This window comes from Xiphophorus couchianus, chromosome 5, assembly GCF_001444195.1.
Source record: "Xiphophorus couchianus chromosome 5, X_couchianus-1.0, whole genome shotgun sequence".
Taxonomy (NCBI): Eukaryota; Metazoa; Chordata; class Actinopteri; order Cyprinodontiformes; family Poeciliidae; genus Xiphophorus; species Xiphophorus couchianus.
Window position 1 is genome coordinate 14,000,623 of NC_040232.1, and position 15,148 is coordinate 14,015,770.

General features: G+C 39.7%; 1 protein-coding gene across 2 annotated transcripts in view; it reads left to right on the forward strand.

Moving 5' to 3' along the window:
* The window catches only part of klhl5 (kelch-like family member 5), a 52,342-nt gene that overhangs the window by 31,940 nt on the left and 5,254 nt on the right, over positions 1-15,148 (forward strand). For both annotated transcript variants that reach the window (XM_028018380.1, XM_028018379.1), the window contains exons 3-12: positions 1,871-2,007; positions 2,776-2,972; positions 3,497-3,709; positions 9,457-9,643; positions 10,498-10,722; positions 11,599-11,674; positions 11,812-11,898; positions 12,970-13,044; positions 13,265-13,402; positions 14,939-15,110. In XM_028018380.1, coding sequence (XP_027874181.1) covers positions 1,871-2,007; positions 2,776-2,972; positions 3,497-3,709; positions 9,457-9,643; positions 10,498-10,722; positions 11,599-11,674; positions 11,812-11,898; positions 12,970-13,044; positions 13,265-13,402; positions 14,939-15,110 — 1,507 coding nt within the window. The remainder of the gene's footprint in view (positions 1-1,870; positions 2,008-2,775; positions 2,973-3,496; positions 3,710-9,456; positions 9,644-10,497; positions 10,723-11,598; positions 11,675-11,811; positions 11,899-12,969; positions 13,045-13,264; positions 13,403-14,938; positions 15,111-15,148) is intronic.

Consider the following 15,148-nt stretch of genomic DNA (forward strand, 5'->3'; position numbering starts at 1 on the left):
GACTGATTTAGCAGAAGTACATTTTGTAGATTTACGATGATCTATCTGTTAGCTGTTGAAGGATTATCCTCAAATGTGGCTCTGTAGGAGATTAGTTTTAATCTGGATCAAATTGGCAGTTCAGCGGACTGCCAGACAGGCTCACATATTGCGATACCTTGAGCCATGCCAGTCATCATGACTAACAGCTCCCCTTCCTGTAAACGTACATATTTCAGTACATGCAGTACTTTTCTTGAGAAAAGTCACAAGATTCAAGTCAGTCCCTCATGACTTGCTTGTTGTGTTTTTTTGTTCTCTTTCCTGTTTGAGTATGAATGTGCGGTTTGGTGCAGGGGGGAAACACAGACGAAATGTCAGTTTTCAGTTCTTGCCCTCCTTTCCTGAAGTCAGCTCGCCTGTTTCCTGCTCTCCTCTCTCTGCCGTTTTGTTTCATCTGTTTTTCTTTTACTGTACTGTGACGCAAAGTCTGACCGTCCTGTCTGTTCCGTCAGCGGCGCCCCGTATTTGTGTTTGTGTGCAAATAACCAGCTGATGTGTGTATACTGCTTGTGTCGCTCGTAGCAAGTCAGAGACCCAAATAAAGATTAAATGTGTATTTGTGAGTGTGTGAGTCAGGAAGAGAAGAACAGAAACACCTGTCTTAAATTTTGGCTGAGCAACTACCTGCTGACTAAAGTGTATTTTGACATCTTTGTCTGCACAGCGCAAACCTGGACCACACACACACACACACACCTTGCTTTAGGCTATCTGTCAAGGTCTCAGTGTCACTCTCAGTAATGAGATTATTTTCATGTGCAAGGGTATGCACACACACACAGTGCATGCACACATATTCAACTCTCCAAGAAGTCTAAAACGCGTGCGGTCATGAGCATGAGCTTTAAAGACACAGCAAGCTGCATTAATATGAGCACAATTGTCTTGTGAGAGCCACTCTGCAAGTGATGATTGTTTTCATCATCAAATAATCATTTTTTTAATAAGTACTCGCATCCATAGGAGTGTGCAGATCAATATTCAAATGTAGGGGGAGAAAGGGATTGAAAAGCCTGAGAGTCCTCTTGAGGGTGGAGGTGTGATTTTTCCGCTCTTTTGCACAGCACTCTTCTTCGTTCATACAGCACTTATCCCCCTGAGGCCTGTTCTACTTAACTTGTCCTTCACCCCTATTTGTGGTGCACACTTTCCGAATCTTGTCGAACCTGTTATTTAGGTGGACGACCGTATTCTGGTGGGTTTGCGTTTATGACGTACTCTATTTTCAGATGGTGGACTGAACAGGGCTCTTTGAAATGTTTATTGCTTTGGAGATTTGTTTTAGAGCCTATCCCTGCCTTAACTACATCCCTGATCTGTCTGCTGTGCTCTTCTTCTCGGTTTTCATGTTGCTGTTTGTTCATCAATGTTCTTTAACAAACCTCTCAGGCCTTCACTGCATAGTTGCATTAATAGTCTGATTCAGTTACTAACATCTGAATCTCAGTATTTAGATGTAAACTATAAATGCACTACCTTTTGCTGGTCTATTAGATACATGGAATACTAATCGGATACATTTTTGTCTTGTTGTAACAAGACAAAAAGTGAAAAAGTTCAAGGTGTATGTGTACTTGGGTAAGACATCATATTCCTACCCTATAGTAGAAAATACTGGAAACAAAAGGCCTTCAGAAGCTCTGCTTATGGGCTTGTCATGTTGTGTCTCGTCTCCTCGCGTTACAGTCTCTGGGTTGACCTTTCCCTCTCTGTTCTGCAGCTTTTCTCTTTCACGCCAGATTCATCCTGTCATCAAGGTCAGATCTGTCTGTTCCTCAATTACAGCTGCCTATCTCCTCTGACTGATGCCCTTTTTCTCCTCCCTCAGACTGGTTCTCTCATCTGTGTCTGACTACTTTGCGGCCATGTTCACCAGCGATGTGCGAGAGGCCAAGCAGGACGAAGTGAAGATGGAAGGGGTGGACCCTGAGGCATTGTGGGTCCTGGTTCAATACGCATACACAGGTGCATAACAGACTGCTGTTTTTTTAAATGTTCAACTTGGACTAAGTCAATATTATGGATTAATCAAATTTTTTTGCCATCTTGTTTGACAAGCGTGATTCACATCATCGATTTATTTGGACTTTGAATTCAGATCGACTTTACAGCAAGAATGAGGGCTAGGCTAAGATATTTTCTTTTAAATTACAAGAATAAAGTCAGAATATTAGGAGAAATTGGAAGTAATTTTATAAGAACTCCAGCACAAAAAATAACAAAAAATTAAAATGAGGACTGTTGAGCATCTTGTGAAGTTATACTTTGATGTGCGTTTTGCAAATGATACTTATCACTAACACGGCTTTGAAAACATCATAAAAAAACAACTGCCTATTTTGAAGGAAGAACCACACTTTAGATTTAGATTTTTGAATTTATTCTTGTGAAAACAACTTTTGTCTCGTAATTTTTTTTCTGGTAAAATTGCATCTTAATTCTGTTACTATTATGACAGTTTTCCCATAGTTAAATAGCCCAGCCCTAATATTACGGCGTACAACTCACCGAAGTGATTGAAAAAAAAGGCAAATTTTGGAAATATTTCTGTCATCTGTATTTTTTTATTTTTTTAGAAAAGAAAGCGAGAGAAAAATGATAAAAAATTTGTCCTGGTACAAAAAGATTGTTCTGCCATATTTTTAACCTTTCATTACAAATTGGACTTCTTAGGAAACTTCCTTAGGAAACTGACAGCTGTCAGTAAATTTAATCAGTAAAAGTGTCTTGTAGGTCGTCTCGAGCTGAAGGAGGACACCATCGAGTCTTTGCTGTCGGCCTCCTGCCTGCTGCAGTTGTCATCTGTGGTCCAAGCTTGCTGCTCCTTCCTTGTCAAGCAACTCCACCCCTCTAATTGTCTCGGCATCCGTTCCTACGCCGACGCCCAGGGCTGCCATGACCTGCAGAGAGCCGCTCACGCCTACACCATGGTGGGTGCAGAGCCGCTTGGCACATATGGTCTGTGTAGCTCCACAGTCAGTGAATTGATGGCAAGAAATGAATGAACAGACTGACTGGGAAAGATTCTGCTCTCAGGATGACAAAGGATGACCTTAAATGAAAATAATGAAGCTCACTAGGTTTCACACAGCTGTTCCTCTTACATCTGTGCAGCCGTCCTCTGTGAAATTTTGCTCCTGATAACAAATTAGCTCCTTCTTCACAATACATCAGGCCATTATTGCCACAAAAGATGTTTTTCAGCTTATAGTTGCTATGGTGACTGTGAAAAATCACCTTCCCTGTCCTGATTATTCTCTTTCTTCTTGTTCTTTTATGCCTTTGCACACACTTTTTGTGTGTATGTTTTGGTTAGTAGAAAAGTTGAGGTTCAGTCTAAAGCTAAAAGTGTTTTTATTTTTCTTTATTGTCTTTGTGGTTTACTCACATAAACAGTGGGAACCTTCAGTATTTCATCGCTCACGTTCTTCTTGACTGTATCTTCGTCCATTAGGAGCACTTTCTGGAGGTTGTTGGAGCCCAGGAGTTTCTTGTCCTTCCAGTGGAAGAGATGGAAAGGCTGCTGACCTCTGACGACATCAACGTGCCAGATGAGGAAACCGTGGTGACCTCTTTGCTGAGTTGGGTCAGTCACGATCCCGCCACTCGGCAGCGCCACCTACCATCACTTCTGGCTCACGTCAGACTGCCGCTGCTGCAGCCACAGGTTAGAGCTGCAAAGAACTCCTCCTTACATGTTATACAGCAGTCTAAGGTAAAATTATTTTAAGCAGCTGCAGTGAAATGCACACTAATTTAACTTTTCTATAAATTAATATTTTGCCTTAGTTCCTGCTTTGAAATCCATATCGACTACATGTACCAGGAAATGTCTCAAAAGGTTACAGTCAGCATTTAATCAGGGGCTTTTATGAGATGATTGATTCATCCAGGGTTCCTACATGATCTTGTCGGAACCTTCTAAGTGAATAGATTTTCAGTTTCCACTGAAATACATCAGTTCCTTATTGGAAAAAAAAATCTATGATTAGGAAATATTCTGTGAAACTAGAGCCTTTTTTGTGGCCATTTTATTCTCTTTGGGTTGCATTACATGTTTGTATGCATTAAACAGGAATTAATCAGTTTTTCTTCTGACCTGCAGGATGTTTTCTGCAACCAGATTTGTTTCCTTCTCCCTTTTCATTACCTCCTCTTGCTTACAAATGGCCTCACTCTCAACTCATCTCACTAACCTCTTCAGGCAGTTAGAGGGACAATAACAATTATGTCTGCTATAGATTCATTCAATTTGTTTGTCCAGTGGGTGAGAATGCATTTAGTTTTTAGTTTGTCCTGGCTGTTTTTCTCTTGTTGCACAGACTGATCCTTGAAATTCTCAGCAGAACATCTTTCACTGCCTGAGGCTGTAGCTGCTTTAAACCTAATTAATCCTGATATCACTCTTGCAGCCAAAAAATAATCTCTCTTCCTCTCCTCTAACCATCTTTTCTTCACTGTATAGTGAAGAGATACTTGCAAAAGTGTTCATACCCTTTAAATTTTTTCACCTACAACTGCAAACTTTAATGAGTGTTATTGGGATTTTTCAAACCAGTAACAAGAAGTACATAAATGTCATTTTATTTAGCCTCTCAGAGTCCATACCTGGCTGTAATCATAGCTCCAGGTCATTTGAGTTATTTCTCTTTAACATCTAGAGATATAAATTTTGCCAATTATTCTTTGGAAAATGGTCTTTGAACTAATATTTCCAGGTTTTTCAAAAGATTTTCACCATAACCCAGTCAAAGTTTAAACCTGAACCCAACAAACACAATAACATGTTTTGATCTAAGCTATTCTACCGCTACCTGAATATTCAGGGTCATTGTCCTAATTGAAGATGAACTGTCGCTAATCTGTCTGGGACAGCCCCTAAGTCCAGGCTTCCCCTGTATTTAGCTGCATCCATTTTTACATCTTCTTGGACTGTCTTCCCTGTTTCTGAAGAAAAAAAAACATCATTTATGGTGCTGGTAGCACCATAAATGTTACTACCAGCACTATATTTCTCAGTGTGCTCAGGTTGATATTTACAGATTGTGTTAAAAATCATAACAGTCTATTTACCAATATGTTTGGTTTGATTCTAAAGCCAGTTGGTTGTGCTGTATTTGATTTAGCACAGAAAGGTTTTAATATAAATACTTTTCATATATTTAGTTTCTAAACCTTCTCAAAACCACATATTGGTGGTTTTGGGTTAATACCTCTGTAAAAAAAAATTATCTAAAAAAATGGAACTAGGTAAATATTACGCAACAACTTTTTTCCTCTTTTTTTTTTATTCCAGCTTTCAGTCGAACCTCTACACAAAACCAAAATTCTTGGTTTTAATTGCTAGCAGGAGTTTTCAACTTTTCAATTAGGCACACCCTTGTATTGATCAATGCATAAACTCAAAATTAAATACATTAGAGTTTGTAGTTGTAATGCGACAAAATGTGGAAAACATCAGTGGGTATGAAGACTGCAGATGAAGCTTAGATTTTATACTGGATAGTTTTTTTTTTTCATCAGAGCTGTCTCTTCTCATACATCCAGCTGTTTTTCACCTGTAAAGTATAATGAACGAGTGCATTAGATGGACGACTTTGGCCCCCTCAGCTAAACCCACAAGTAGCAGTAACATGTTATCAGGGGAGAAGATTGATGGCAAAGGGGTAAAGTGGCAAAATGGTCCTGGAGCAGAAAGAGCGACAGAAAGAGAGACAGAGCTCCAGGCTCATTCTGCCTTCTGCACTTCATCACATCGAACACCCCCTTTTTCTCCCAGCACCATTTCAAACCGATAACCGCATTAACATTCAGCAACCCCATGAGCTGTGAAATGCCAATAAAATGACGTATAAACTCACACAGGCTACCTGATCGATACTCATCAACCAATTATTCAGCTTTCTATCTGGGCTAACACTTGATTACTCATCTAGATGGTGTCAATTCCTCGGATTAATACCTCTGATCTCTGCTCCCCGTTACCTCTGTCACATGCACGTGGAGACACTCTAGATCTAATCTTCTCAGGCAACCATCTGTGGCTTGGTGCTCCAAACTGTTATGTGACAGTTGGTGTGATTTTTGTCTTTCTTTTTTTTGTGAGACTGCTCACAAAAAATGCAAAAGTAGAGCAGTTGCTCCAAAACATGCTACAGAAACAAGCCGTTTGGGGAAAGCAGGACAAATGTACCACTACTGTAGTCAGCCCTAGTAAGAATGTTTAAAATCTCTTAAAATACATTGATTTTTATTAGCAAATCATCATTTCATACTGTAGATTTAAAAGAAAATCACAAACCACCTCCTTTCTGTCAATGCTCACGCAAGTCTCCTCATGTCAGTTGGACAGCACTACAAGTTGTACAAGTTTATATATTTCGCGTGCTGTGGTGGCGCAGGGGGTTAGCACGCCCCACGTTTGGAGGCCTTAGTCCTCCACACGGACGTCGCGGGTTCAACTCCTGGTCCCGACGACCTTTGCCGCATGTCTTCCCCCTCCTTCCTGTCTGCCTACTGTCGAAAAAATACGAGCCACTAGCGCCGCAAAAACTCTTCGGAGAAAAAAATGGGAAAAAAAAAAAAGTTTATATATTTCATGTGGTTGGATTATCCAGAGAGATGCTTCAACAGCAAATGTTCTGGGTGGCATCATAATTCCTCATCTATGCTTAACAGTAATCATGTGTTTTCATTTTATTATCATTTCATCCGGGACCCGTCTGGAGTGTTGTTGCAAAAATCTTATTTTTGGTCTCATCTGACCAAAGCACATGGTTTCAGATAAAATTACAGTAGTTTAGCAAACTTCACTGGTTTACATTTGTGATGGTAGGATGCATGCCTCAGAAAACATTCCGTTCACATTGTTGCTATGGAGACTTGGGCTGTAAATTTGAAAATCTCGTGAAAATTATAGCCGTTTCTTATTTCCTCTTGTTCTCATCAGCGCTTCCATCAATCTGTGACTTTCAGCATTTTGAGCAAAATTTTTTGCGTCCAGTACTGGTGTGAGACTCTGTCCAACTGACTAAAAAATACATTAGGATGTAAAATGCAAGTTAACATAACTTGGGTTATATCAATTAACAATTATTGCACTCCAAACAGTCCTTAGCAATATATCGTGCAGCTTCAGACCAGATCTCTTAAATCTGGGAAGTATTGATCTACCTCCATAGTTCAATGTTGGATTCCTAATTTAAAAATACACCTCCACCTTCCTCCTAATAACATGTTCAGCTTTTGATGACAAACGTTGAGGATGATTTCATTTCGACTTTTATTTTTTCTGTAAAGCAAGACTGGGGTGAAAACTTGGAGACTCCTAAAGCATGAAAAATGCACACAGCTGCGGGATGTGTGTTTCTCTGCGCATTAGTGCTTGAGTGCGCTTGTTTTGAGTGCATGGCGCCCACTCTGCCTCCTACATGCGGAAGCCGCTTTGGAGGACAACGCAGCTTTTCCCTCTGCACACTGTGAGGTAGAGAGACGCCATGGAGGAGAAGGTGGGACGCCGGCGGGATTCAGTCTTATCTCGCCCTCCACATTCAATCCTTCACAGCATGATGGATAAATGACCAGGGAGAAGGACAAACATGTTTTTCTATATCTGTCCTTCTGAGACTCTCACACACGCGCACACACACACAGAGTCACACACAGATGGATGAGTAAATAGGGCTGACTGTAATTTGTCGCTCTGTGATTGTGTGCAGCTGAAGCATGGTTTGACCCTGCCGTGTAAGCTGCTTATCCATTTACCATGCTTGTTTTGCGCTTCTACACTTCTGGCTGTGAAATTAAATTTCCTATTCAGTGACCAAGTTTATTTACGTGGGGCGAGCCTGTTCTTCTGTGTGCATAGATATGAAGGAGGAAAGCACACGCTGCAGGAAAAATCTTGATCACATACAGTGCCTCTTGGGGAAATTATTCATACCTCGTGGACTTTTTCCACATTTTGTCACATTATGAATACAAACTGAATTGTGAGGAAAATGACTCATGGTGGGTAGTGGTGTGTGTATTTATAGTGTGCTAAACTCTGATACCCCTAAATTAAATCCAGACCTAACAGTCAACATCAGAAATCACATAATTAGTAGTTATTTGTCCTTTTATGTATATTTTAATCTATATAATCTCCAGCTGTTCAGTGAAAGTTTGTTACAAAACATTAGTGAACAAACAGCATCATGAAGACTTGAAAACAGCAGAAATATCAGGGAGAAAATCCAGAAGTTTAGAGCAGAGTAAAAATGTGGAAGATCTGATCAAATTAGATTGAAATTTGTGGCTTACATATAAAGCACTGTTTGAAGAAAATGGAAAACACTATTCCTACTGTTATGCATGGTGGTGGCAGCCTCATGCTGAGGGGATGCTTTTCTTTAGCAGGAACAGAGAAACTGGTCACTGTTGATGAAAAATTGTATGGAGCTAACTAGAGGAAAACCTGTTGGGGGTGACAAAAGAGGCAGACTAGTTTATATCAGGGGTCTTCAACCTGCGGCTCCAGAACCTTAAGTGGCGCTTTGGATATTCCACTATGGCTCTTGATAACTCTGGCTTAAAATGATAATCAACTTGTGTTTTAAACTTACATGTAATAATAAGTGTTAGAAGCTTTTTTCATGTAATAAATTGATTTTCCATGACAGAATGAAACATTTCTGTCTATATTTTCTGGGCTGGTAGAGACATTACCTGCAGCTGTAATTTCTATGAAAGTTGTGTTCTCCAACAAATCCATGTCACGCTGAAGGATTTAAGAAAATCTTACATTACAACTTTGTAATAGTTTGTGTTAGTAGCTCACGTAAAATCGAAATAAAATATCTTGCAGCAGCTGATGGTTATAATCAGGAAAAATCTCAAAGAATATGAATATTTTCGCAAAGAACTATGCATAAACATAAATTAGAGTTACAAGAAACTGTTTTACTCCCTGCCATCTCCTGGCACACACACAAACACACACCTATCTAAATGTAAATCATTCAATAGTTTCCTTCAGGGAGTACCTGAATCTCTCCATCCTGCTTCTACAGGAAGTCATTTCCTCTGGATGTATTTTGCGAAACCGCCTGGTGAATTGTAGGGTTTCAAGCTGCTGCCCCTAGCTGTTTGTGTGTGATGAGGGTATTGACTACAGAACTGATGAGTTGCTGAGAGCAGATTAGTGCTCATGTGTGTCAGATGATCTGTGTGTTTGAGAGCTGCAGCCGCTGATAGTTTCTCCTAATCTCCCAATCAATGGGAGGACAGCTTTCTTTAGCTTCCCAAACCTCCTCAGTCAGTGAGAACACGAAAACCAACACGACCTTACATCCCCCCTTGCACATGTTTCCTCAGTATCTGTTACATGATACTGTGTGTTGATGTGTGCATTTGTTCCTCCCACATGTTCAGTTCTTGGCTGACCTGGAGTCCAACCCTCTCCTCCGTGACAGCGTGGAGTGTCAGCGTCTCCTGATGGAGGGGATGAAGTATCACCTGCTGCCGCAGCGCCGGCCCCTGCTGCAGAGTCCTCGCACGCGGCCCCGGAAGGCCACGGTCGGGGCCATGTTTGCTGTGGGTGGTATGGACGCCTCAAAAGGTAGAGCAATCACTCAGAAATACCCAGTTGCACAATGCTGAGGTGATGAATCTCTGCTCTGTTTCCATGGAGGAAGCATTACGGCCCTCAAAACAAGCAACTCTGGACCAAATCAAAACCACCATAAAATACAAAAAGCTAAAATTATATCCTTCACAGCTGGTTGTAAATTAAATCTGGTTAGAACTTGGTGTATTTAAGAAAGAAATGTGCTCTTCTGAAGTGGATGATTGTGCAGCTAACAGATTGCATTGGTCTCCATAGACAACTCTGAAGAACTTGACATTTAGTTGTCATCAACATAAATAGCATCTAAATTTTAGTCTAGATATCTCTGCATACAAGCTCAAATGTAATTTTACACCATTAAGCATCATTGAAATTTACAGTTGTAAAATATTTTCAGCCAAATATCTTCTGGAGAAAAGTTTTATGAAGTTGTATAAAGAGGTTTATATCCACATTGACCTGAAATGTGTTTGGAGTTGTGAGGTTAATACTTTCAAACCTCAAAACACTCAACCAACTATAAAGTGTAGTGGTGCTGCCAGTGGTACTAATGCAATTCACACTGTAGAAAAATGAAAATGTTTCACTTTCACTTGAAATCACTTGGTAAAACTTGGACACAGTTGGGTTTTCCAAGAAACCAGTGAGCCCAGCACACATCAAAACTTGCTGTGACATAAATAAAGCTGGCCAACATTAAGCTACTAGAAAAACCCCAACCTTTAAAGAAATAATAAAAAAATATTTAACTAGTCACATGTGAATAAATAATGTAAAATAGTAGAGATCTTCATTTCAAGGAACTTCTTTCTCTGATTTGTTTGTGTGTGTGTTTGTTTTCTCAGGTGCCACAAGTATCGAGCAGTACTGTCTGCGTCGGGACACGTGGAGACAGGTCGCCACCATGAGCGGACGGAGACTGCAGTTCGGTGTCGCTGTCCTCGACGGCCGTCTCTATGTGGTTGGAGGCCGAGACGGACTCAAGACCCTTAACACCGTGGAGTGCTACAATCCACATAGCAAAACCTGGAGCGTCTTGCCTCCCATGTCCACACACAGACACGGCCTAGGTGAGGTCATAGAAACTGATAAAAGGGTCTTTCTGTCAGTCTTTATTCATATTTATTTATTCTATTTCCCTGAGCACTGATTGTAAAAGTGTCTTTCTTGCTTTGTGAAACACTGAAGTCAAACGTCACTGTCCAACTAGATCTTCACATCTGCAATGTGTAAAAATTATTAAACAATTCACTGTTGCAACAATACAAACAGAACCCGAGTCTTCAGCTGGGGGAATCATTTCATAAGGAATGCTGTGCGGCTTTTACATTAGGACTGAAACAATTAATTGTCAACTAATTTAGTAATAGATTAATCATTAACTGGAATATAAAGACTCAAAAAAGGCCATTTGCTGAAAAACGTCCCTTCAGCATATTCACAGCAGTAATTAATAAAAAAAATTGTACAAAAACATTTACATTTTGCATATAAGATAAAAACACCTGTGTGTAAATATATGTCAGCTTAAACCTCTGACATATTAAAAGCTGACACTTTTTATATGTCAGCTAAAAAGTGGCATATTTTTAGCTTCACCTGGTTCAGATTTACTAAAGGAATGCCATGTTATTGCATTTCTGCAGAGTGCCACTTTTTTATTCTATTTAATCGTCAGAATAATCAATTACTAAAATAATCATTATTTTAAACTTGTCCCCATGTTTAAAAGAAGGTAAGGATCCGGACACATCTGGTAGCACAGATGTTCAGGCGGATTAATCCGAGCTGAACGTGTCAGCATGCTGCTACCCCTCTGCAGCTAATGGCCTAGTTTTGGTTGCTGCCACACAATCTGGATTCACTGCCCTTTTTCTGAAGGTGTGAAGTCAGAGAGCTTGTTGGAGATGTTTATTCAGATGTTTGATCTCTGCTTGTTACTGCAGGTGTGGCTGTTCTAGAGGGACCCATGTACGCAGTGGGAGGCCATGATGGCTGGAGCTACCTCAGTACCGTGGAAAGGTCTTCTATTATTCTCACTCCTAAAAGTGTCAACAATTACAGAATAAGCCATTGTGCTGTGATTAAAATGACCTATAACAATGTTTTTAATTATATCTTGATGCTTATTGATTTATTGTTTTCACTCCACATTCAAGGTGGGACCCTCAAGCTCGCCAGTGGAGTTTTGTTGCTAGCATGGCTACACCCAGAAGCACAGTGGGAGTGGCTGTTCTCAATGGAAAGTAAGTGAAATCTTTGTGTATGTATTATGTTATTTTGCTTGGCTGCATATGAAAAAAATTAATGTTGGAACACTAGTCCTGAGATCTCAGGAAACATCATACCATATGTGTGACGGAACAGTCATTTTTAAAACATTCACAAATAATATTTAAATGTTAAATTGTCTTTAGCATCTTATATTGGCGTTATATTCCAGATGTGAATTAATTGTTTGTTTGAGACACAATTTCTTTGCCATTTTCATCAACAGATGTTGTGCCAAACTTGCTTACAGTTGAGCGTCTTCTCAGTCTTTCTGTCCATTACTGCAGCTACCCATATGTTACTTGCCAGTAGTTCATGATACAACCATGGGGAAAAAAAACTAATTAAGAATTAATTAAGTAGCATCATCTGCTTCTTTTGGTTTGGAACAAGTTTGCCAAAACCTCTGCTTTCTGCTCCGATTTCTGAGTTTTGCTGACACAGATTCAGAAACTACTGAGTGAACATGCAGGTCTTAATAGCAAGATTTACTCAAATCAGGCCTTCCACAATAAAACTTTTCCCCACTCTGAGCCTGATGACCCCTGTTGTTTTCATTATTGGCTGCCTCAGTGAAGCTTTTCTTTTTAGATGCTAATTAATGCAGAAACAACAGGTTTGTGCCAGCCATGCTCCGGAGTAGCCAGTGTGGATGTCGGCGTGTGCTTTGGTGAGTGTGCCATGCATGTGTTGTGTTTCCTCTGGGCTTTTTGCCTGATGGAGCTCATTACTTGCTTGACCGGCTCTGTCGCACTTCCTTCTCCAAAGTGTCAACATTGATAGCCGCGGACGTGTGTAGGGGTGTGCACACTCTCACACACACTTTGGTTTATGATGACAGACAGCTTAGGGATGCGTTGCTCCTAGAGCGTTGGCTTAATGTTTTTGCTCAACTCTTCTATTTTTTTTCTCTCCCTTTTTCCAAAACTCTTCACACCTTTTGCCATCTGTCTTGCTGTCACAAGCTGAAAAGGAGGGGAGAAAAGTAAGAACTGTTTTGTGTGTGCATGTCCAGAACGGCTTACTCTGCTCTCTGTTTTCCTCAGGCTGTATGCTGTTGGAGGTCGTGACGGCTCATCCTGCCTGCGATCAGTGGAGTGCTTCGACCCGCACACAAACAGGTCAGGGAGGCTTGAATTGCCCTCTCCTGTTTTATTCCACACAAGAAGCAGGTTTTCCTCTAAGGTTATCTACCTACATATCAAATGTACAGCAACATGAATCCTAGAATAGGCTATTATCACATAACCTCTGTTTAGGAAGTACTGCCTTTAATCTCAAAGAGTTCATGGTTGGTGGTTCATTAATGGATGTGGTGTTGTTCTTGTAATCTACCTACAGGTGGACTAGCTGTGCTCCAATGGCTAAAAGGCGTGGAGGTGTGGGAGTGGCCACGTGGCATGGTTTCCTGTACGCCATCGGAGGTCACGATGCCCCGGCCTCGTCCTTGGCGTCTCGCTTAAGTGACTGTGTGGAGAGGTGAGGCTGCTTTTAACTTGTGTGTTTTGTCTTATTGTTTCTCTATAAAAGTATGACAAATAATGTTACGGGAATATAAGGTTTAATGTCCAATGGGGCTAGTGATTATATTAGTAATCGATTATTCTGATGATTTATTGATTAAACAGGTAAAGAAATTGGCACATTCTGCAGAATTTTCATGAACCACTTAAGCTGTTTTTTATACAATATTTCAAATTTCTTTTTTAAAATAATAAAATAGTAATGTGAAAAGCTCAGCAATTTCTCATTTACTTAGCATCAATACAGTATATTGCTGATCTGTTTATTTTTTTAGATAGACCTATTAACATTTTTGTTATTTTCAAGAATTTGAACCATATATACGTATATATATAGTTAATAATTATTTCAGTAATATATGATTAATCATGATTGATGATTAATCTGATTGCTGATTGTTTCAGCCCTACTATCCATGTTACATGGTTTGTTTTATACTGAGATTTTCTGATCGACGGTATTTCCCAGAATTCCTGCTTTCAGCTTCGACATTTCTTCTTCAGTCTCTCATTTTCAATCACCATTAAGTGAGGAAGGATTTTAACTTCTCCTTCACACTTACTTTACTCCTTCTCTCGATTAGATTATTTTCCCGGTTCACCTTGTTAGGGGTATTTCATGCTTGTTTTCCAAGACTTAATTATCGTTTAAAGACTCAGTCTGCTGTTCCTGCATGTAAACAACGTTCCCACTGGCATAGTGTTAAACATGACAGTATAAATCATGTTGACAACACAGGGTCTAAACCAGCATGAACAAATGTAACAGTGTTAGTAAACAAAAAAATAAAATAGAAATCATAAGAAAAAACCAAGTAACAACAGAACATTTGTAGATTTTTTAAAAAGTTTTTTAAGCTAAGTTGTCATAATTTAAAAAGCATCTACTGTTAAGATACATTCTTATATTTTCTATATCACTTTTTGAGCTAATACAATCCTCTAGGGTTATTTAATCAAAAATGATTAAATAGCTGACAGTAAATTAAAAAACATTTCAGTATTTGTTGCGGTCTTTAGTCTATGATTTCTTGGAATGGAGACGTTTTTTTTGAGAATGGAACAAACTCTAAACCAAAAATATCTGAGCAATAAATCATTGATGAAATTAGACTCTGCAGCTGAAAGCTTTATTGGTTAGGTTTGCAGATATTCTGCTAGTGATTTAAAACCTCTGTGCGGTACTTTTTAAGGATACAGAGTACTTATATTACTAAAATCCTGTTTAATATGGGATTTAAATGGCATGTCAAAGATTACACCATGAAATTCTCCTTTCTTATTGGAGGCCGATTAATGCCGCCCAGAATAAATGACTGACTAAGCAGTTTCTTCTTTATAGACTACAGCTTCTATCTTATCTGCACCTAAAAGAATAAAATAAAAGGTTTTAATGTGTTAAAAAATGTCTGTGGTCTTCCTAGCTGATGGGATTCACCAGGATCTGTGGATCTATGGTACAGTAATAGACTCAAATCTTGCTTGTTTACAGATACGACCCTCAGACTGATGTTTGGACCACGGTGGCCCCCATGAGCATCAGCAGGGATGCTGTTGGTGTTTGTCTCCTCGGCAACCGTCTTTATGCTGTGGGGGGTTATGACGGCCAGGTGTACCTCAATACTGTCGAAGCCTATGACCCTCAGACTAATGAGTGGACCCAGGTACTGCACAGATTTATGCTGTTATTTTTTAGCCGGAA